Raw genomic sequence first — 24,113 nt, 5'->3', positions numbered from 1 at the left:
ACGTTACGTTACGTTACGTTACGTTACGTTACGTTACGTTACGTTACGTTACGATACATTAGTATAATACATTACATTGAACCACTTTTCTAATATTATGTCCACTCCGTTAGCATACATGAGGGGAACAAATGATAATAATTATGCCCACCAGTACACCAACACCACCCACTACAACTTTAATAATGAATATAAAGTACAATTATCACCTTTGACCATGTCAACAAAAACTGAAACTGTAGAAGCTTAAAAAAGTAGAATTTATGTTAGAGCTGTTGTATTGAATTGCATTAGATTGCACATGTGATTACAATGTTATGGCCGATGAGTGTAAAATTGCACATTATCCATAAGATAAATAAGGGAAAGAGACGGGCTCACTGTGAAGTTATTGCACAACCCCTACAGCCTCAAGAAACATGATTTGAAATTTGATTTAAGATCAAGAAAGGGGTAATGAAAAATGAACAGAGGTTGTCGGTGTAAATAAATGATTTCAATAAATGATGGCAGTAAACATTTGTGGAGAAAAAGTGGCACATACAGCAAGGGTAAACATGGGAGGTATGATCTGAGGAGCTGAAACACCAGAGCCTTTTTTTCCCCCTCCAAATAGTGTTGAACAGAGAATTAAAACCAAGTCAATAAACAAAGGAAACAGAGTTCTGTTTTTTACAGAGCAGCACAGCACACATGTTTAATTCGAGACAACACAGACAATTACACAGAGGCAGCTGGAACGTGATGAAAACTTAAACTGCAGCCAAGAGGCCTTTCACAAAGGCATTCCAAATCCCTGCACTGGCAAAAAATGATACTGCGCCTTTTATATTCAGTGTAACAATTCGGAACCATTTTTTGCTCTGTTTCTCTAAGCAAGGAAGATCAACCTAGGAAGAAAGAAAACTTAAAAATAAAAGCTGACCAATTCTACAAAAAAGTATGTATACACTCATAGTCTGACAGCACCAATAAGAGAATGTCAGTCATCCTTACATCACCATGATTGATGAGCTATCATGTAATTAGTGCTCACTGATCAACTGCCACATTACTAATGTATGTTGCTAATAGATTGAAGGAAGGCAGAGGGTGGGGAAGGAGTGTAAGATGAAAGAACAGAAAATAGAGGGTTTGATGGAGGGAAATGAGTCAGATGAGATGATGTAGGGTTATAGGTCGACAGATGGTTAACAGTTGGGGGTGTATGAATAGAATCAAGGATCAAAGGATGTATACAAATTGCTTGACGTTGTATTGGTTTATCTAAATTAAAAAACAAAAACTTTGATTGGTACTATACGTGAGTTTCCAGGCTCCCCTGCTGTTATACACTCATTATTCTGAATGAGTCATCTTAGATCTTCCAGTTATGAAATACAGACATGGAATTAAATTAAGACAATTAGTTTCTCATTAAAGGTAATTTACTAATCCAACGTTCCAAATTTGATGCTTCCAGATTCTAAAAGTGGAGCATTTCTTGCTGCTTTTTTCTTACACTGGAATCTGGGTTGGTCAAATACAACTGTTTTTGTAAAAAGATAGTTCATTAAATGCGAACATTTTTCAGAATGTACTTTTTTTGCAGTAACACAAAGGGAGCAATTTGGAGTTTTCATTATTTATAGATTATTATGTTATGATTTTACTGGTCTGGCCCACTTGAGATCAACTTGGGCTGTATGTGGCCCCTGAACTGAAATGAGTTTGACAACCCTACTGTAAACTCTGTTATCTGCACTATTATAATCTGCAAAATGTGTTTGGATTATTATTTGTTGGATTGTTTTGTTAAGGACAAAACATTGTTTCTCTGTACAAGCTTTCTGGTTAACCCCAACTCATCTTGGTCTGCATGACATTATATTAATGGGCTCATTTTTTTTAACCTGATCTGTACTACCGTTATTTTAATTTTGGTGTTTACTGCAGAGACCTTTTGGAGTCACATTTTGCTCCCTTTTTAGTGTGTAGTATGGTGGAAAGGGCCGCTGCTTTTCTTTTGGTAGTGACAAACACTAAAGCATAGAGAAGGGAAAAGCTTTCACACCTCTGAGGTACAAGCTAACAGCATTCCATAGGTACAGTTAAAATATACACAGTGATAAACAAACACATGGTGGCAGTATATATTCCCCTTACAACCAACATTTTGCTTTTTACCCAAGTCAGGTTTGTATATTCCAAAAAAAGAATGTCAACTCCATGTGAACATATCTCATACTGAGCATCTTCCACATGCTCTGATGCTGCACTCACATCATGATAACTCACAGTAATACTTTGTCTAAATGTCTTGCCATGTCACATTTGCATACTTTAATGTGCCCCTTTGTCTACAATCAATTTAACCTCCTTGATGTCTTTGGATCTGTGCTAGTTGTCATACATGACTGCTACAAGTTGTACTAGAATTAAGAAATCAGTTTCACTACAAGCTCCATTTAGTCGATGTATATTAGCTTTCAATCATATCACATAATCTCTTGGAGCAGATGGTATTCAGTGTTTTGTGGGTTGGAAATTTAAATGTGATGGTAAAGTGAGAGAAGAGTAGTATCAGAAAAAAACAGGGAAATAAATAACATTGAATAAGTAAGGGCTGATGCAGAGTGAGCAAGTAATTATGCAAAATAGAATCCCAACAGGGTGAGATAAGACCCCGACAAGGAGGGTGAATAATTAGAAGCAGACCCTCATTCCTCCACAATATTAATCCGCCTGCAAGCTGTAACCACACATTTAGCTATCGCTGTTGAAAGTTTGTTCCTTGTAGAGTTATCCAGGTGTCTTTATTGCAAACTATCCAGCGTGCCCTGCCTTCGGTGAGGCAGTAATATATATCCAGAATATAATATCCAGAAATGATAACCATTGTTACAAGACTAGAATCAGCTGGTCGTTAGTTAGAAACCCGGGTGATAACTTATTATTAAAGCGAACAGTAAAGGCTGATTTATACTTCTGCGTCTCCCCTACGCAGCAGGGGCTGACTTAGACATGAGCACCACATACTTGTGCGTCGGTGTGTCCGTGTCGCACAGCTATTCTCCGCCGAAACGCCTGAGGGCAGTGTGGTCTCTCTGATAGCCGGCCGCCTGCTTCCGGTCCCGCTACGATCTCTGTTTACTTTTCCACAGAGTTTCAGAGCGTGTTATGTTAATCTACAGCTGATACATGTTGCTGTTTATCATACAGACATGATTACATGAAGAATAGAGAGGAGGAGATGAAATACACGGCCGATGTGCGGCCGATGTCCGGGATCCCGGAAGTGCTTTAAATGCGGGAAAGACAAAGCCGCCGAGCGGACCAATCACAGAGCTTGCGGTCCGCGTCGGCCCTACGGGGAGTTACATTTTGGAGGAGGTGCACGTCAGCTATGTGCGTAGGCCTCGGCGTAAGTACGGGAGCTACGCGGACCCCCGGCGTAGGGTACGCCGTTGATTCAACGCAGAAGTATAAATCAGTCTTAAATGAAGACCTCTTTTCAGTTTGAAAATTTTATTTAAGAACTAAACACACCAGGATTGTGTCTCTATGAGCTCTCAGCAGGGTGTCCAATTATTGAAATACTGTGAAATAAATCATGCAAAGACTGAGACCTAAAAGGCTTTATAAGATATTCAATAAACATTCAACTTGAAAGAGCAAAGTTCAGACTACTTTCTCTTTGATCTCCCCTTTGTTTCTTTTCTTTCTGGCATCTCGTTTTTCTAAACTTTCTTTGCCCTCTAAACAGTAGTGGAGACAGTAAAATTAAAACACCAGATGTGTTTTGTTACTGATTCTCAAAGCTTTTAATCATATCAAGAATGGCTTTTGAACCAATCTGGGATTCTTTTTGCACCTGCGGGTTCCAAGGTCAATGACAATCCTTGAACATCAGTGATTCAGAGTTCAGACCGCCTTTAATCTGAACCTCGGTGTCACATCTTTGTTCTCCACACTTGGGTTTGGTGACTCCTGTTACCGTGGACTTGAATGAACCCAAACCCTTGATGTCTACTTTAGACCAACCTTGTGTAGTGAGGTTTCCTGCACACATTTTTCTTGTCTTAAATAGCTTATCTTTCTGCTGCTTCTTGTTATTTTAACAGTTCTTTGTCATTAGTGGATTTTGCCATATTGCAGCCCATCTTAGCACTTCAGGTTCTCTATCAGCACTCTTACCTCATCCTGAGTGTCTGTCTTTCTTGTTACTATCAGAAACTCTTTTTTAGTAGGGCTCATTTGCAAATTATAAAAAAGTCAATTGCATTCATGGTATGGATGAAAGAATGTTAAGCAGACTGAGCTTCTTGTCATTCCAGCTAGTCCCTCTATGCAACCACAGATCCAGCTTTGACCAATAGATCTCATGCCCACTAAGTCTGCCCTGAACCTGGGTCTTATGATTGATGACCAGTTGCCTTTTAGGTCCTTGTGCCCTTGATTTCTCTGTCATGTCAATTTTCCCTGTACAGCATCAAGAAGATCTGACCCCAGCATGATCAGCATGCAACACAACTCATGGGACAGGCTCTCGTGATGTGCCTGGGCATACACTTATCTGCATATAGTCCAGAATGCAGCAGCTTGGCGAATCTTCAACTAACTCTAACAGCACACCTTTGCTGTTCATATTCCTACACTTGCTCCCAGTCTCTTCTCCCATCAAATCAAAATTAGTTTCTTTCTTATGTCACGGCAACACCACCCTGGCACAATCGTTGTGTAGGGCAATCAAGCGTTGGCTGCCCGTGCCATAATAAAGGAAGAAAAACAAGTGGCTGTCGAGCAAAGGCAAAGGAAAAGGCTGAGCTTACCTGTAGCGACTTCTCTTTCCAGGCGACTATGTATGGTTCCTGGGAACAGCTCACGCTGCTTCCTTCTTATGACTTCTCAGGGTTTCAGATGAAAGTTCATTTGTGATAACATAAGGCACACGACAATAACTCAAACGCAATGGGAGAAGGGGGAGAACTTCTCAAAACCTTTTGACAGCTTCCGTCAACGGCGGTGTCTGCCTGAGCTAATCAAGACAACAGCTTCACCATCTCATTGGCCAATTGGTAGCATGACCAGGAAGGCCCGCCCACCTGTAGCTCGACAGCCATAACACCTATACTCAGGACAGTGTTGCCGTAACACTTATAAAACCGCAACTACAAAGACTCCCTCATCCAGGTCTACACCTACTACACTCTGCCAATTAAGGGAACCGGTACTCTGATCACAACAAGCTAACAAGCTGAACCACCAGCTAACTAGATACTTCACTTCTGTAATCCCTAGCTGGTGGACTACAACTCCATTCTATCTGCAGAGTCCCTTTGATGGTTTTGCTATTTGATATTTATTAGGATATTCACGATAGCAATGATGTGACTGATCAAATTTTAAATTGCTGCCATGCATTGCCTCTGTGCACTACTTGTTGGATGTTGCTTTAAAAATAGTGCCTGATAAACAAGATGAGCGCTCAGACATATGTCCACAGTTGCAAACAAATCAACACACAGTTTAAAAAATCACCACCCTTTTAACACAACAAATTATGTGTGGGAACATTTCACATCCAACACTTCAGCAATGATTTACATAAAGTCATGAAAACACTTCACGGAGGAAATTGAACTTGGCTTTTGTTTCTTGGTGTGTATATTCCTGCAAACTCATCTCTGGCTGGGTTCACCACAACATTGGGTGGCTCATTTATTAAGTCTGTAGAGAGCTGCGGTGGGATGTGGGCCATTGAGAGAGTCTGGCTCGGTATGGTGTCACACTTGCCAGGTGAGTGGCCTGGCCTGCCTGATAAAGAAACCCGCTCCATCATTGCTAAACCGGAGCAGCAAATTCCCTAATTAGAATGTCAGGAGCCTTGCCTTGGCTAAATAGCTACACTAGCACCACACTCTGTATTGCTGCCATCATGCTCTGAAATAGGACACATTTCACATTTCACACACATGATGGGGAGTAAGCCAGAAAGGTTTTCTTGTTTGCACTACTCAGATTAGTGTGAGCAAGTGATAGATCTAAAGTATTCATTAGTTTCAATGCCTTTTCATATTGCTTTCTAACTGCTCTTTTTTGTTGTATACACTTTGTGCTTTTTCACATTATTTTGGCTAGTGAGATACTTCAGTCTAAAACAGACAGAGAATATTTTGACGTTTTAATAACAGAGCAGCAAAAGCAAATTAACTATAATTGCATTAATTGGACTATATCAGGAATGAAGGAGACTGCTTTCCTTGTCTTACAAAACATGGAAGATTAGGTCTGTTTGTACTGAAAGACTTAAGCCGTGATTATTTTTTTTAACAAAAGATTCATGGTCTAGTTCATGGAAGAAAATACTAAAGGTCAGATTTTCCATAAATTTAAAATGAAGCAACCCCTTGCTCTTTTTCTGTCCAACAATAGGCTGTATGAAGAGATAGAAACTTTGATATCTCCACAGAGTGTAGCCAAAGCATTTAGGGCTCCCCCTATTGACTGGCTGCTGTCTAGGTCTTAAGCTACACCCCACAAAAAATTTGAATACACAACGTAGGGGATTTTCTCATACATGTTTTCTGTTTTTAAAACTACCTCTCATCAAGTGCCAGCCCTTTCTCGAAACTGAAAAATGATTAGGGGTCTCATACAACAATCTAAAACAAACTATAAAGCAGTCTGTCAATAAATGAGCCCTGCTCTCCATCTCCTGAATCTAAATGCAGTCAGTGCTTGAGTCTGGGTCATCTTATCGCAAGTGACAAGTCTTAAATCCAGGTGTGAACGCTCATCAATGCGTGCTGAGATCTGAACACTCACTCCACATACAGATGGTCTCTGGGAGGCATTTGTTCACATTGGTCTGGATGGGTGTACGCTCATATGTGCTGGGCCCCATTAAGGCCCACCCACTCTCCCAGTATCCACAGCAGCACTCACGTGGAGCCTGGTTTATACTAACAGACAGAGCCCTTGAATAGTGTCGATTTACATCTGAAGGGGGAGTGTAAGATCTGATCACTGGAAACCTATTGTTAATGCAAGTGTGACATTCATACTCCAAGCTGGTCACCTGTGTCCTGATCATTTAAATCCACTTGTTGATGCAAGGTCTGAACAGCCTTAAAGTCTTAAGTAATCAGTGCTTTAGTCCAAGTCCAGTCATGAGTCATGAATCATGAAAAATAGGCCTCGAGTCAGCCTTAAAGGTGACATATCACGCTTTTTTCATCAATATATATTGGTCTAAGAGGTCCCCAAAACATGTCTTTAAAGTTTATGCTCAAAAAAACACTTTGAAATTAGATTTTGACATGTCTGAAAAGCCCTCTTCTTCAGCCCTCCTCAGAACAGTCTGTTTTCTCTCTGACCACGCCCCCTCAGGAAGTGGATGTGCCCTCGGCTCTCCAGCACGCTCACAGATCGCTTTACTTCAACCCTCTGAATCTGATCCAGAATCTGATCCTGATGGAGAGGCGCCTGCAGTAGGACCTTTCTGAACGATTGGTCACAGATTTAGTGTTTCTTGTTGTTTTATTTGTCAGTATGTCGACGTGTGTCTTGGTACAAAGCTACGAACATGTAGCTATGTGGCTATGCTAACTAGCGCTAGCACTTATCCATGATAAATAAAAATCATCCACTAGATCTTCAAATCTGCAGACGTGGGGAGTAAAACCGACCTCTGCCAGAAAGGCAGCAGGACCTTTCTGAACGATTGGTCACAGATTTGGTGTTTCTTGTTGTTTTATTTGTTAGTATGTAGACGTGTATCTTGGTACACAGCTACAGCTACAGCTACAGCTACAGCTACAGCTACAGCTACAGCTACAGCTACAGCTACAGCTACGACATGTAGCTGTAGCTGTAGCTATACTAACTAGCGCTAGCACTTTTCCATGAAAAATAAAAATCATCCACTAGATCTTCAAATCTGCAGACGTGGGGAGTAAAACCGACCTTTGTGTTTATTAAGACAGCCTACAACTGGCATGCCTCCCTCCTAAGCTCCTTGTTAGCACACATGTGTGCAGGTAATGAAAAACGGAGAAGTTGAGTTGTATTTTATACAGTCTATGCGCTGAACAAGCTCCGAGCTCTGACTCCGTGACAGACCAGATATTGTTGTGACGTAACAAAAACACGGAAGTCTGAAACGGCTCGTTTCACACACATTTACAGAAAGGTGGAGAAATCAGAACAGGGGGAGAATGGATTTTTTTTCATTCTCGGGGGGTTTGTAGACATGCCAGGGAAACATATTTCAGGTAGAGAACCATTAAAAAGTTGATTTTGCATGATATGTCACCTTTAAAGGCACGCATGAAATTGCTGCATGAACATCCCATCAGCAATCGGTTTCCAATGTAGCGAAAGACATGTCACATCAACCTTACAAAGATAAATGACACTGTTTCAAGAGAGCTTCTAGCCTCAGCTTCATCTTTTGCTATTAATAGTCTTGTAAAGAAATCATTAACATTTCTCAGAATGTGAATCAAGAGGATCAAAATACAGTCAGTGCCCATATCAAGACAAAAAAATCCTGCGAAATCCTGGAGGGACTGCTAAGTCTTTCCAAACATATTTTCTCTGCTCAACCTTGTGAAGTGATTACATCAGCTGAAGTCAGATTTCATATGTGTCCTCGGGACAGCGTTTCTGCTTTCTAGTCATTGCTGTCGTCTCATATGTGGATGTCTGCCTCGAAAGCTGATTTTTCCCACTTCATTGAATCTGTAGCTGAGCTTTTCTCACTTCTTTTAGGCTTGATTACTCTCCAGAAATGTTCAAAGACTGGCACTCGAGCACAAGAGCTTTTCATCTCGCTGCTGCAGTTGAAGCCTCCTGTTGGCCATGATGTTTTCTGTGTTTTTTGCTCAGAGTCCTTTGTGTACATTAAAACCTCTTTTACTCTTAAGAGGCTCTTTCAGGAGTTATCCTTTGACGTCTCTTTGGATGTTGTGCATTTTAAGTTGTCTTGTCTTGAATTAAAAATAAATGGGCTATAAAAGTAATTATTTCCCCATTGTTTTTAAATAATGCATCTGTGCATTCACTTATGCTTTTATGCATGTTAAACCTTCAACCCAGGGCTTAACTCGGCTCCAACCATTTGTAGCTTGCAGGCTTAAATGTCCCCAACAAATATTTTGCATTTTTGCATATCAGTAAAGATTTTGGCACTAGTTTTTGGCATCTTTTAATTCCCCTCACTGTGCAGATATTATCAAACCAATCACACTCTGTAGTGCAAAAACTAGGTTGGGAGATGACCAATACTTGTGTCCCTACCAACCTTTAGAGGCATTTCAGAGGCCTTTATCAAAGTCAGATGTGACGCTCATTCTCCTGTGAATTTTGATAACTGAAGCGGATTGTGCAGCATATGCCCAGGGCTATGAAGGATGTACTGCCTAAACCTTAATCAGTGCTTTAGCAGCTGTTTTTGCAACTATTTGATTATAGCACATGATGGTGTGTGTGTGAATGTGTGCGGAGGGTGCGTTGTGTCCTCAGCTGCACTGTCTTTATGAAAATGTTATTGCTTATTATAATATTGATTTAAAAAAAACAGCCTTTTGTATCTTACTCTTAAATTCATATGAGCTTTCTTATATTTTGTCCATATTCATTTGCATGCATGGGGAACAAATTTAAACTTCTTTCAGTAAAATTAACCCAACCATTACAAAAGTATGAGTGTATTTGTTGTATTGTAGTTAAATACTTTTTTACACACAGTATATTTAGATGAGACATGGATCTGTATAATTTAATTCAAGGGTTTGTTCAGGGAATTTGAAAACAAGTATGATTAGAAAAATTAAGCATATGTTCAGATCTTTAAAATGTAAATGTTACAGTGTAATCACTAGCTCAGCTGTTAAAAGGAGTCACCAAGAAGAAACCACTGTAAGACTACAATATAAGTCATATATTTTAGGGCGTTGCAGCATACTAGAAAAAGAAATGCAGAAGCCGAATCCACCTTCTTTTTGTCCCTGTCACATTAGTGTCACACTAAGGAGGTGAGGAAATGGAAATGGAAGTGAATTTACTCCCAATAACCAGATGCTGTATTATTTTTTACAGGGTGCTTGTATTCATATGTGGACACTTGGGGTGCCTCGGGTTCATTTGCAATAGTGAGGGGAGGAGATTATGAAAGTCTTATCAAGTCCGGGCCTCAGTGCTCTGAACTGCCTGACCTACCTCCAGCCTAGAGTGAGAATTCAATTCATTTTTCCCTTCTTTATATGACTACTTGTACCTCTCCCTCCCCTCGTATTGATATGCACACAGAGCTCTCCTTCAGAGGATATTGCTACAGTACGTGCACAGCTTATCAGCAAGGCAAAGTAATGACAGAGGTGTGGGATGATGGAGGGACAGAGATTTGAAAGCTGTTATGAACATATATGTACCCCCCTTTTTGCCATCCGAATGAAAATAAGTGAAGCATGTGTAACTTAACTTACAGATGAAAGATGGAACAGTTTTGAGCGTTATCATAATCCCTCTCTCAGATGTGATAAATGGATTCAACAGCATTTTTATAATCACAGATTAGATAACACTTTGCCATGTTTGCGCTGGAGTCACACTTTTTTTTAAATTTGTGTCAAATTTGCATCAACAGAAATCTGTTTTATCAGATATGTCTTTAAAAATGCATGACCGGGGCCTAACCCGTTTGCAAAGGTTGAGATTTTAGTCAGTGTTGTGCTGAATATAAGAAAACTTTATTGACGTGTACTAGTTGAAATATCACTTTGAAGAACACTATATAGATATCTGTGAACTGCCGCTGAACTTTCAAGAATAACCTGCCTATAAAACACTTGTGACTTAGTAAACAGCTTCTTGCAAGATTACATTTAATATTTTATTTCATACATAAAACCCTCACAAATTCATGACTATATTTTTACTGTTACACCATTGTCTTTTTCATAAATCTTTGTGGATATCATCCACACTTTCCGGAGCCATAGAACTTAGAAATACATATCCAGGTGCAGACACTTTAAGTAAAGACTCCTGTGTCCAACGATAATGATAACGAGCACTGGAACAAGCGGGAATATAATGTTTTACAATCTTTCTCTCTTAATTCAGCTTTTGCCGTTGTATTTGTGACCGCAACAGCGTCACATGCTTGTGTACATTTAACAGTCATGTGACACTGGCTGAATCTTAGCAATTATTTCTTTTTTGTGTTCCAGTGAGCTGCTTTAAAGTGACATCAGACAGATTTTTAATTGTAGATTCATCATGTAAAACTAGAAACTGATAACAGCATGGTGTGTTTTAGGCAAGTGGCAACCTCAAAATATGAAGCCCATGGGGAAGTGTTATAAACTGCAGTTCATTGAGCGTCCGCTTGAGGCTGGCTGCAGAAACACCAGAAACCACATAGACACACCATAAACTGTAAATAAAAATGGACAGCGTTGCTCCGCCTCTTTCCGTTGTACAGTTCTGAAGCCAAAAAATCCCTCTCCTGTGCGCAGCCATTGTGCAGCCAGAGCCTCTGAAGCCACTGTAATAAGCTCCGCCCTACAGCGTAACGTCACAACAGGCTGTGTGCCCTTTGAAGTTTCGTTCTACGGCGGCTGTGAATCAAAGGATACCCGGAAGTAAAACCCCGTTTTTTAAACTCTAATAACTAACGAAAAAGAAACTTTTCAGAAAAAAGAGGCCTTGGACACAAAACAGTCAAATACTAACTACATATCACCACAGCATACAGATGTGAGAAACATTTGTACAATGTGTATTTATTTTTTAAAGTTTGACTGCTCCCCCATTCAAATGAATTCAAATGAATGGGGGAGACGGATTTTTTTACCTATACTGCAGCCAGCCACCAGGGGGCAGACACACGGCTGAAAGCCTTACCACCAGGGCCGTATCCGGCACGTTTGAGACACACCAGTTCAAAAAAGACGATCTTTGCAGCAATACTTAATCTGTCTACAGCCTGGTTCAAAAAACGACTTAAGTCTGAAGAGATAATTCAGACACACTGTACGGGGGTGAATTACTTTATAACGCGACAGTTCAGAAGATATTAAGATTACGAGTTTTGCCCATTTAAGGTCATGACTGACTTGACTGACAGGCGGGAACACTGTCGCTGTTGGCGAGGAGGCTCAAAGCACGCCTCTTTACCTCGCACTAGCTGGACAGAAGTTAGGTTGCATTCAGCATTTCCTATATGTCTCACACCGACGATTGGTTTCAAAACAGCGTTTAGGAACAGATAGGTGACGTCACAGACACTACGTCCATTAATTATACAGTCTATGGTTTTAGGTCCTTCGACTGACATCATGCACTGGAATGTGATTTTGCGCTTGCACACAATGTCAAATGACATATCATGCATCCCTTTTCTACAGTTAGGGATGGGTACCTTTCACATTTAATAAATGTTAATTTAAAAAAAAAATCTAATTTGTTTAATTTAACATATTTATTTAATTTAACATGAAATGAACAGAAACAGGATTATATAGGTGATTATATATATTAGCTGACACATGCTCGTGGCGTCTAATTGCTCTTTCGGGAGTTTATGAATGAACACACGTGAATGCCTGCGGACAGGAAAAAGTCAGTTCTCCGTCTCTTTATAATAACAGGACACACAACTTACTTGTTGGGCATTCACGCACACAGGAACGGTTATAAACAGGGCAGGTAGTCGGATCAGGAGGGTCAGATTAACCATAGACTGTATAAAATAAACTTAACCCTCCTGCTGCTCTGCTTCGCAGTGAGTGCGCGTGCCTGTCAGCTGCAGGCTCCATTTGGCGCGCTCCCGCGCAGATGCAGAGAGCAGAGATGTTCACCCGATCAGTTTCAAACTTTATTGCAGGGCGAAAGTATGGAAAATATCCTACTCTTCTACTCCCTCACAGTCACAGGGATGCGTTCAGGTACCGAAACATGGTACCGTTTGATGTTACGTGAGTTGGTACTTGGTAGTACCGACGGAATTCGGTCGGTACCTATAAAAGTACCGAATTCGGTACCCATCCCTATCTACAGTACATTGTTTCTGTACAAAAAGTTATCACTGGCTAAGATTTTTTCCTCTTTCTCTTACTCCTAGGTTAACTAAGCTAACTATACCCTGAAAAAATGTAATTTCCAGCTCTGGGATACTTCCTGAGATAGTTTGTGCTTCATACACAACAAAAATAACATTCATTATATTGATGTGGTTTTGGTAATTTTGTCTGGTCACGTTAATGAGAGAAAAACTGTTTTCTTGGAAATTAGCTTATACCCACCTTCTCTTCTTCCACAGTACACACATGTTCCCCTTAGTGGCCATTCAAAGCCATCACAGTGCCTTCAGACACAACATAAAAAAAACCCATGATCATTTATTCATCTTCTCAGCAGCATTGCAGACCTGTCATACTTTACTGGTCTGATGACTCTGTGTGTCCTTGTTCACCCACTGTTAAGCAATCTGTTGTCTTTGCTTTATTCTTTAAAAAAATGAACCGCCTGTTCTGACCACAGGAAATCATTTATTGAATTGGAGCTTTCATCTTTTCCCTGTCTGTTTCCTAGTGATGCTCTCTACGTTCCACTACCCATATTGCACAAAATGACAGCGTAAACAGGAGGACAAATGCTCTACTCTACACTTGATGTCACTGTGACCTTCCTGACCATTACTCTTAGTTGTATCTGCTTGTTGCTGTTTTCTTTTTTTTTTCTTTTTTGCCCGTCTTTTTAGCTGATTCGGTTTTAAAAGCAATCATTGTCTTCTCCTGATCTTTGCTCACGTCTCTGCACTTGCATGTGTTGAGCTCAATTTTGCTCCATACTACGTTTAAAGTGTTGAATATTCATACAGGCTTATCTTCTGACTAAATGGGTCACTGGAATACATTTTTGTACCTGCACAGAAAGCAGATGGCATCATACATTATCTTCATTACCTTGCTGCAGCTGGCAGATGGCTGTTGAAAACATATTGCTCAAATCAACCTTAATATCATCTGCATGAACCAAATGGCCATACTAGACCTAGTCCAGTAATACTCAGCACTGACTTGTAATCCAATCCCATCCATACATCTAGTTTATAAAAGGTTTGATAAGATTCAGGTTTGCTTTAAACTTTAGCTTTGGGATTATGGTTGATACTAACATGTAGCTGTGTCCACCCTGGGTTTAAGATCTGATTGAAGGAATCTCATTATCACACAAACACATGAAATATTCCTTAAGGCAAACCAAGTATGCCCAAGTCAATGAGTTGCTTGTGTTTGTCATTGTTTCTTCATTATCTGAAGTCATGCTAATGTGCTTTTAGGGCTGTCATCGTTACCGTGTTGATGCATGTTATTAAACCAAAGTCCTTAGTTGTTAATTATTTTCAAATGCAAATATTCTTATGACTTTCCTGCTTCAAATGCAGATAAACATGGAATTTCATTTACCAAAATGAGCCCTTAAAAACATTCAATAATGAAAACAGACCAGAGCTTGTGTTAACAAGCTGCAGAAGCAAACCAGTGGGTCATAATGAACGGCAGGAATGACGTTTTGACGTACTAAAACTTTGTTAAATCATGAAGCTTGTTTATAACTACACACTATCAGTGAAATATAACAACTGTGTGCTGCAGATTTGAGTGTCGTTTTACCATGAAAACCAGTCAAAAGATTTCAATGATTAACTTCCCAATTGCTGTAATGAAACGTATGCAACTCCTGAATGACTCATTAACAGCATGTTGAGACGTAGTTAATGCGTTATAATGTTGTGATCTGACTTCAAAACTGTCATCTGAGAAGATAGTGAACATTTATATCATCCATAACAAGAGCCTTCAGTTGTACTTGGTAGGCTGTTAATTCATTGTCAGTAATGGTCAGCTGAACATACGCTTACGTGTTCAAGTTGGGGTGTGCTTGGCTAAAACTGCAAAGTCTTGACTGATTTGACCTGAGTTTGCGTCCATAATGCTGCGTATTGTTTTGCACAAATAAGCAGGATGAGCTTTGATGATTTTGGCTGGGCAGCAAGGGAAAATCCAAGGGGGGCTAGGGTGGTCTGAGCCCCCATGAAATTTGATGGGCAACCCAAGTTGCAACCCAAAATTCTGAATAAATAATTTTGGCTGCATTGCAAGAGGCTGCTCGTAGCTTCCTTTAGCACATTTGGAGTATTTAAAAAATAATTGAAAGTAAGTACAGGTGTTTCTAGTTGTGTCTGATTGTAATTAATCACATAGTAGAATTTTTTTATAGCTATTGATTTTTAAAAAGGTCACGAAAACATGGCGTATTAGTGTCAAATATGGAAACAATGAGAGAAAAAAGACCCCATATATTTATCTCAAGACTCCCTTGGTGAGTCATAACCTCTTATTAAGATGCTATAACTCCACAAGAATTACTGCCCCTCCAAATAAAACTCTTTTTACTTTGCAGAACCCAAAATGAAGCTATTTTGATATGTAGTTTCATGTAATTACAAGTCTACTTTTCCGTAAATCCCCCGTATTAATGAGTTACTATCCTGGGAGTTATGAATTGGCCACCCTGTCAATTTGAATGAAGTGATCAACCATTTCTAGTTAAGAGTCAGCGACACTGTCAGTTCATATTACTTTTAATCTATTCATTGAGATGTTAGTCTTGGTGTATGTATAGAAGCATATGAGTGACTGGAGCTGCTTGTGTCAGCATGCAGGTGTGTGTAAGTGTTGCACTTTCCAGCTCTCTGAGGAGCTGTCTCAATCACCTCCCCATTTTCCTCACCTCTCTCCTGCTTGTATGTATATATTCAATTGATTTAGTGGACATTCTTATCAGTGGCATACAGTGACATTTCTAGTTGTCAATGTCAGCATTTATTACTGTCAAATACGCTTTATACAGAAGTGTGTATATGTTCAGGTTTAGGTTTAGAAAGAAAATTTCAGTGGTAACAGCCTCATACTTATGGCCTGACAGCTTGGGGATTTGTGCATAAACAGGGTTCCCATGCGTCCTGGAAAACCTGGAAAACAGTTGACCAGTTTTCCAGTACTGGAAAACACCTGGAAAAAGGGAGAAAAACTCAAATGTCCTTGAAAATCACATATAGTCCTGGAAAATTATTCCAACATGGCTGCGTGTGACCTGATCCTATTAACACACATCCCCATTCACTGAAAGTTGAGTGCACGCTGTGCTGGAAAAGACAGCAACACTACACAACTTTTTTCACATCTTTTCTCCTTCACTTCATAATCATGCATTCACAGGAAAAGGGGGTATATTGTCTAGTTTTATGGTACATTAACCTTGTAGAGTGCTCTTTTGATTCAAAGAGTCTTATATTTAAGTTAAAGTGTGACCAGTGGAGTCGGGCAGAGAGCTTGGGGGTCTGTGCCTCACAACTTTCTCTGCAGGCTGAGAGCTCAATTACCGTACTTTAGCTCAGTTGTTCTCAAAGTGGGGTCCTGGGACCCCTGGGGGTCCGCGAACAATAGCATGGGGTCAGTGAAATAATTTGAATACATTTCTAATAAATTATAAAATTGTGCTGTGTCATTACAAAACAGCATAGACACCATTGTTATGATACCATTTGGTGGCTCGAAGGGATATGCCAGACTTGCTACTGTTAATTTTCTGAAAGCGTTTAAGATCAATTACTTGAAAAGTATAAATGCTGTCATGATGAGTCCACAAGGAATGAAATGACCCCTGTTTTAAAGTATATAAGTCGTGATTAGGGTTCAGAGTTAGGGTTGTGATAAGGGTTAGGGTTAGGGTTATGATTAGGGTTAGGGTTGTGATTAGGGTTAGGGTTAGGGTTATGATTAGGTTTAGGATTAGGGTTAGGGTTAGGGTTAGGGTTGTGATTAGGGTTAGGGTTGTGATTAGGGTTAAGGGTTAGGGTTGTGATTAGGGTTAGGCTTGTGATTAGGGTTAGGTTTGTGATTAGGGTTAGGGTTATGATTACGGTTAGGATGAGGGTTGTGTTTAGGGTTAGGATTAGGGTTAGGGTTATGATTAGGGTTAGGGTTGCTGATTAGGGTTATGATTAGGGTTAGGGTTATGATTAGGGTTAGGGTTATGATTACGGTTAGGATTAGGGTTGTGTTTAGGGTTAGGGTTAGGGTTAGGATTAGGGTTAGGGGTTAGGGTTAGGGTTCTGATTAGGGTTAGGGTTGTGATTAGGGTTAGGGTTCTGATTAGGGTTAGGGTTGTGATTAGGGTTAGGGTTATGATTACGGTTAGGATTAGGGTTGTGTTTAGGGTTAGGGTTTGGATTAGGGTTGTGTTTAGGGTTCGGATTAGGGTTAAGGGTTAGGGTTGTGATTAGGGTTAGGGTTGTGATTAGGGTTAGGGTTGTGATTAGGGTTAGGGTTAGGGTTATGATTAGGGTTAGGGTTGTGATTAGGGTTAGGGTTAGGGTTATGATTACGGTTAGGATTAGGGTTGTGTTTAGGGATAGGGTTAGGATTAGGGTTAGGGTTAGGGTTGTGATTAGGGTAAGGGTTATGATTAGGGTTAGGGTTGTGATTAGGGTTAGGGTTAGGGTTATGATTAGGGTTAGGATTAGGGTTAGGGTTGTGATTAGGGTTAGGGTTAGGATTAGGGTTAGGGTTAGGGTTCTGATAAGGGTTAGGGTTGTCATAAGGGATAGGGTTAGGGTTAGGGTTGTGATTAGGGTTAGGGTTAGGGTTATTATTAGGGTTAGGGTTGTGATTAGGGTTAGGGTTGTGATTAGGGTAAGGGTTGTGATTAGGGTTAGGGTTCTGATTAGGGTTAGGGTTAAGGTCGTGATTAGGGTTAGGGTTAGGATTAGGGTTAGGGTTGTGATAAGGGATAGGGTTCGGATTAGGGTTGAGGGTTAGGGTTGTGATTAGGGTTAGGGTTGTGATTAGGGTTAGGGTTGTGATTAGGGTTAGGGTTAGGGTTATGATTAGGGTTAGGGTTGTGATTAGGGTTAGGGTTGTGATTAGGGTTAGGGTTATGATTACGGTTAGGATTAGGGTTAGGGTTGTGATTAGGGTTAGGGTTGTGATTAGGGTTAGGGTTGTGATTAGGGTTAGGGTTAAGGTCCTGATTAGGGTTAGGGTTAGGATTAGGGTTAGGGTTAGGGTCGTGATTAGGGTTAGGGTTCTGATTAGGGTTAGGGTTAAGGTCGTGATTAGGGTTAGGGTTAGGATTAGGGTTAGGGTTAGGGTTGTGATAAGGGATAGGGTTCGGATTAGGGTTAAGGGTTAGGGTTGTGATTAGGGTTAGGGTTGTGATTAGGGTAAGGGTTGTGATTAGGGTTAGTGTTATGATTACGGTTAGGATTAGGGTTAGGGTTGTGATTAGGGTTAGGGTTGTGATTAGGGTTAGGGTTGTGATTAGGGTTAGGGTTGTGATTAGGGTTAAGGGTTAGGGTTGTGATTAGGGTTAGGGTTGTGATTAGGGTAAGGGTTGTGATTAGGGTTAGTGTTATGATTACGGTTAGGATTAGGGTTAGGGTTGTGATTAGGGTTAGGGTTGTGATTAGGGTTAGGGTTGTGATTAGGGTTAGGGTTGTGATTAGGGTTAAGGGTTAGGGTTGTGATTAGGGTTAGGGTTGTGATTAGGGTTAGGGTTCTGATTAGGGTTAGGGTTAAGGTCGTGATTAGGGTTAGGATTAGGGTTAGGATTAGGGTTAAGGGTTAGGGTTGTGATTAGGGTTAGGGTTGTGATTAGGGTTGTGATTAGGGTTAGGGTTGTGATTAGGGTTAGGGTTGTGATTAGGGTTAAGGGTTAGGGTTGTGATTAGGGTTAGGCTTGTGATTAGGGTTAGGTTTGTGATTAGGGTTAGGGTTATGATTACGGTTAGGATGAGGGTTGTGTTTAGGGTTAGGATTAGGGTTAGGGTTAGGGTTCTGATTAGGGTTAGGGTTGCTGATTAGGGTTATGATTAGGGTTAGGGTTGTGATTAGGGTTAGGGTTATGATTACGGTTAGGATTAGGGTTGTGTTTAGGGTTAGGGTTAGGATTAGGGTTAGGGGTTAGGGTTAGGGTTCTGATTAGGGTTAGGGTTGTGATTAGGGTTAGGGTTCTGATTAGGGTTAGGGTTGTGATTAGGGTTAGGGTTGTGATTAGGGTTAGGGTTGTGATTAGGGTTAGGGTTATGATTACGGTTAGGATTAGGGTTGTGTTTAGGGTTAGGGTTTGGATTAGGGTTGTGTTTAGGGTTCGGATTAGGGTTAAGGGTTAGGGTTGTGATTAGGGTTAGGGTTGTGATTAGGTTTAGGGTTGTGATTAGGGTTAGGGTTAGGGTTATGATTACCGTTAGGATTAGGGTTGTGTTTAGGGTTAGGATTAGGGTTAGGGTTTAGAATTCAGGGTTAGGGTTCTGATTAGGGTTAGGGTTAGTGTTAGGGTTATGATTAGGGTTAGGGTTAGGGTTGTGATTAGGGTTAGGGTTATGATTACGGTTAGGATTAGGGTTGTGTTTAGGGTTAGGATTAGGGTTAGGGTTAGGGTTCTGATTAGGGTTAGGGTTGTGATTAGGGTTAGGGTTAGGATTAGGATTAGGGTTAGGGTTAGGGTTTAGGGTTAGGGTTAGGGTTAGGGTTTAGGGTTAGGGTGAGGGTTATGATTAGGGTTAGGGTTAGAACCAGAACTAAACTGAAGCAAACAGAACCAGAACCAAACCCAAGCAAACCGAACCAGTACTGACCCAGATCCAAACCAGACCTGAACCAGAACCGAACTAGAACCGTACCAGAACTGAACAAGAACCGAACCAGAACCAAATCAAAACCATACCAGAACCGAACCAGAACTGAACCGAACCAGAACTGAACCGAACCAGAATCGAACTTAAGCAAACCAGAACCAAACTCATGCAAACAGAACCAAAACCAAACCCAAGCAAACACAACCAGATCCGAACCAGACCCGAACCAGAACCGAACCAGAACAGAACCAGAACCGAACCAGAACCGAACTTAAGCAAACCAGAACCAAACTCATGCAAACAGAACCAAAACCAATCCCAAGCAAACACAACCAGACCCGAACCAGACCAGAACCAGAACCGAACCAGAACCGTACCAGAACCGAACCAGAACCGAACCAGAACCGAACCGAATCAGAACCATACCAGAACCAAACCAGCACCAGAACCGAACCAGAACCGAACTTAAGCAAACAGAACCAAACTCATGCAAACAGAACCAGAACCAGAACCCAACCAGAACCCAACCAGAACCCAACCAGAACCGAACCAGAACCGTACCAGAACTGAACCAGAACCCAACCAGAACTGAACCAGACCCGAACCAGAACCGAACCAGAACCGTACCAGAATTGAACCAGAAACGAACCAGAACCGAACCGAATCAGAACCATACCAGAACCGAACCTGAAACGAACCAGAACCGAACCAGAACCAAACTCAAGCAAACAGAACCAGAACCAGAACCAAACTCAAGCAAACAGAAATAGAACCTACTCAAGCAAACAGAAACATAACCAGAACCAAACTCAAGCAAACAGAAAACGAACCTACTCAAGCAAACAGAAACATAACCAGAACCAAATCCATGCAAACAGAACCAGAACCAAATCCAAGCAAACCCAACCAGAACCGAACCAGACCTGAAGTAGAACCGAATTGTATGGCCGCCATGCTGACCAATCAAAACAAAGTTCTGCTGTGAGCAGAGCTTGGGCTGAGCACTGAGAGTGAAAGGAAAAAATTGGGAGCCAGCTCTCTCTTGATGCGAGCCGGCTCTTCTGATTCACTATAAAGCATCGACTCTGAGAGCCGCAGCTTTTGATCATGACACATCACTAATGTGCTTAATCTGTGTTACAATTATGAGGGGGCCATGGACAATTTTCTCACCTGTAAGGGGTCCCTGGCTCCAAAAAGTTTGAGAACCCCTGCCCTAGCTAGTAGGAGCGCAAACTCCCGATAGTGAAAACAAGCAGAACAAAAAGAGCGACACCGCTGCACAGAAACTCCACGTTGTAGACATCGCTGATCATAATAGACATCGCCACGCAGGAAGACAGTTTACATTTTTTTAAATCTCTGAGAGATCTTTAAATACAGAGTGCATCTTTACACCATACGCTATTTTTTTCAGAGTTTACGATAACTCAAATGAAAATCCGTGACATTTTTTATATCAACCACTTAGCAGGATGAATATCATGATTAAGCAGGTATATTTTGAGTTTGAGTTGAGTTGAGAAACATTTGCGGCCATTTTTGTCATTCAGTTCTATTTAGGTAAATATTGCACTGATCCTCTGATCATTATTATTATTTAATTATTTCAGGAAGGCAGCTTCCTGATTCCTTTGTAGGTTCTTTTGTTTTTTTCTTAGCTCATGTTATATTTTTTGAGAAAAGAGAAAGCTGAGATGAGAGTTGCCCATCATTGTTACTTGGTTGCACTAATAAGGTGAAATGCTGTACATCTGTAGTTGCATTATTCTATTATCAATTTGCCATCATTTTTAAGAATGTAAGAGATGATTTCATTGATAGCCATAGACTACATGTCTTTCAATGTAGTCTTCCACTGAGAGGAACATATTAGACTATTTAGGAACTAAATTAGGAACTAAATTTAGACTGTCATACCAGCTTGATCATCAATGAAAATGTCCTGGAAATGTCCTGGAAAATGATCTCTGGAAAAGAGTGGGAACCCTGAAAAACTTGAACATTTTACTCGATTTTTCAAGCTGTCTTTCCTCCTTTCCCAAACATTTGCACATACGAGCATGTTCAGTTTCTGATAACACAACTTATTATGCCAGCGAGAGTTGTCTCATTCTGCTCCATGGATCAAGAGGCCATAAACAATTGCAGCCAAAGTCTGACTCCAGGAATAACACAGTCACTATCCAAAAGGTTGATACTTTGCATTCAAGCATTCAGTCGGTAATAATCTGCAACAAGTCCAAAGTGTTATGGCTTTGGTAATGCTACCTTAAGGGCATTTTTACTTCTTAGTGCCTAAGTATATCTGGGATGAGTGCCTCATTTTTACCTTTCATTGAGGGAATTGCTTTTAAAGCTACACTTGCCAAGCTTCTCCGAGCATGTGCTTTGTTACAATTTTAAATTTGTCTTTTTTTCATGCCCTTTCATTGCAGCTGTTGTTTCCATTGCAACCCTTTTTTAATCTAACCTCATGAGCCCTGCTGATGTTAAGTATATATAGATTCTTAAAGCTCCTGTGAATAGTTTTCACAAGTTATGAAACAGGCTGAAATTAACGCCGATGGGGGGTAGAGGTCAGACAGAGTGATGAACTACATGCTGCTGCAACAGCCTTTTTATTTATTTATTTTTTTACATTTTCCAAAGCAGAGATTCTAAATAAGCATTTCATTGTTTATTTATTTATTTATTTATTTATTTATATATTTCATTTACATCTGTTAAATAAAGCACAATGAGCTTTTTTGGTTAAAAAAAAACTACTACACAGATGCAGGTCAGAGTCAGCAAACAGATAGAAGGCACTGCTTTGTCCACAGGAAGTGCAAAGCCCCTCACAGGACCTCAAAGTCAGTGTAAAAACATTATAGAAATTCTAATTCCACAGTTCTCATCCGGCGGTAATATGTGCAACATCACTCTGTCTGTGTTAACAAAAACCTAGACAGCAAAGGTCAGACAAACACCAGAGAGAAAGTAGAAAATAGCTCATGTTTGGGTAATGATGTTGCGCAGACAAAAGTATGCTGAATAATTTAGCTTGTAGCTCTAGTTAATAGATTCTTGTGACAATACTGGCAGCAACTTTTTTTAGACAGCATTGAAATCCATTACCCAGATGTTCAATGCTTTGTATCAAAGGGATTCCTGAAAATAAGCCCTTCAGATCTTTATTAATACAGTTTTTTAATCATTATGATAATTTAATTGAAATGTATTTTCAGCACGTCCAAACCAAACTAGTTGCAATCTAATGAATGTTTCTGAAATGCATCAGACACATCTTTAGTTTCAGTTATTTTCAAGGAAATAACCACTTCGACTCCTCATACAGTATTTGACGTTAAAGTAGTTGGGAATTCCCAGTTAACTTATGATATCATCTTGGAAGACAAAATGAATACAACCTGTTTTCCTGTTTTTTTTCTGTCTGGGATTTTTCCCCCAATATGTGTAAGGTGTAATGGTTTGTTTTGTTCTGCACTATTTTTAAAGATCAATGGATATCCAGTGGCTGATATAAATACCTCTCTTCCCCACAGGCTTTCTTTATTAGTTATTTTCATACCATCATGAGTCAAAGTGGATTTACTTTGGAGTCTCTAACCAGTTCTATCCACACCTTGTAAATGCTTTACATTCCCAGAATCAAAACGTGTGTGTAGTGATTGCTCTTAGGGAACAAAGCACTAAGACCATCCATCCAGTCAGCAGTGCATTCTGAATGTGGTCAACACAATCATAAATCAACAAACGCCTATTGTTTCCCCTTTGCCTGCTGTTTTCTCCATCTCTGCCCACTCTCATCAATTTGACTCTTTCTTCCAGTTTAATAAAGTGCAACATCTGACGTTCTGTTTCAGAGCTGAGCTCCGAGAACCTACGCACCTGCTTTCAGATCGTGAACGCCTATATATACTTGTCTGCCACTGAGTTCCTGCAGGTGAGTAACACACAGACACTGAAGTTGACACAAATGAAAATACCTTGTATACAACTTCTTCTTGTTTATATGATGTGTTGTTGTTTTTTTTAACACAGAACTATGCAGAGTCATTGTGTAGATCTTTCTGTGATCTGCTGAAAGACATCACAAATGAAGGACAGGTCCAGGTGCTCAAGGTATTGTCACTCTGTTCTTCTCAGACACAGAAGTTACTTACTTCTGTTTATTCACTGTCTGTGTTTACTCATAGATCATTCTTTCATCCTACCCCCCTAAGTACCTCTGCAATATTTGTTTAGTCTGTTTGACTCTGTGAATGGCAGGTGAACTAGAGTTAGAATAAAGTGCCATATACAGAAACATATAGCGCTGCCTGTGAATTGAATATACTTTATGATGCCAGAGGAGCCTCGCTTTTCTCACTGCGGGTATATTATTTTCTCCCTACAACTTCTTCTTCAGCTCAGT

The 24,113-nt window shown here is 40.3% G+C and overlaps 1 protein-coding gene across 2 annotated transcripts in view; it reads left to right on the top strand.

The window, feature by feature from the left end:
* ipo11 (importin 11) overlaps positions 1-24,113 on the top strand; it is a 166,840-nt gene that overhangs the window by 89,716 nt on the left and 53,011 nt on the right. For both annotated transcript variants that reach the window (XM_034691771.1, XM_034691773.1), the window contains exons 23-24: positions 23,563-23,642; positions 23,741-23,821. In XM_034691771.1, the coding sequence (XP_034547662.1) occupies positions 23,563-23,642; positions 23,741-23,821 (161 nt within the window). The remainder of the gene's footprint in view (positions 1-23,562; positions 23,643-23,740; positions 23,822-24,113) is intronic.

The sequence above is a fragment of the Notolabrus celidotus genome, chromosome 9 (assembly GCF_009762535.1).
Source record: "Notolabrus celidotus isolate fNotCel1 chromosome 9, fNotCel1.pri, whole genome shotgun sequence".
Taxonomy (NCBI): Eukaryota; Metazoa; Chordata; class Actinopteri; order Labriformes; family Labridae; genus Notolabrus; species Notolabrus celidotus.
Note: the sequence above shows the minus strand (reverse complement) of the source record. Positions and strands in the feature narration are given on the sequence as shown.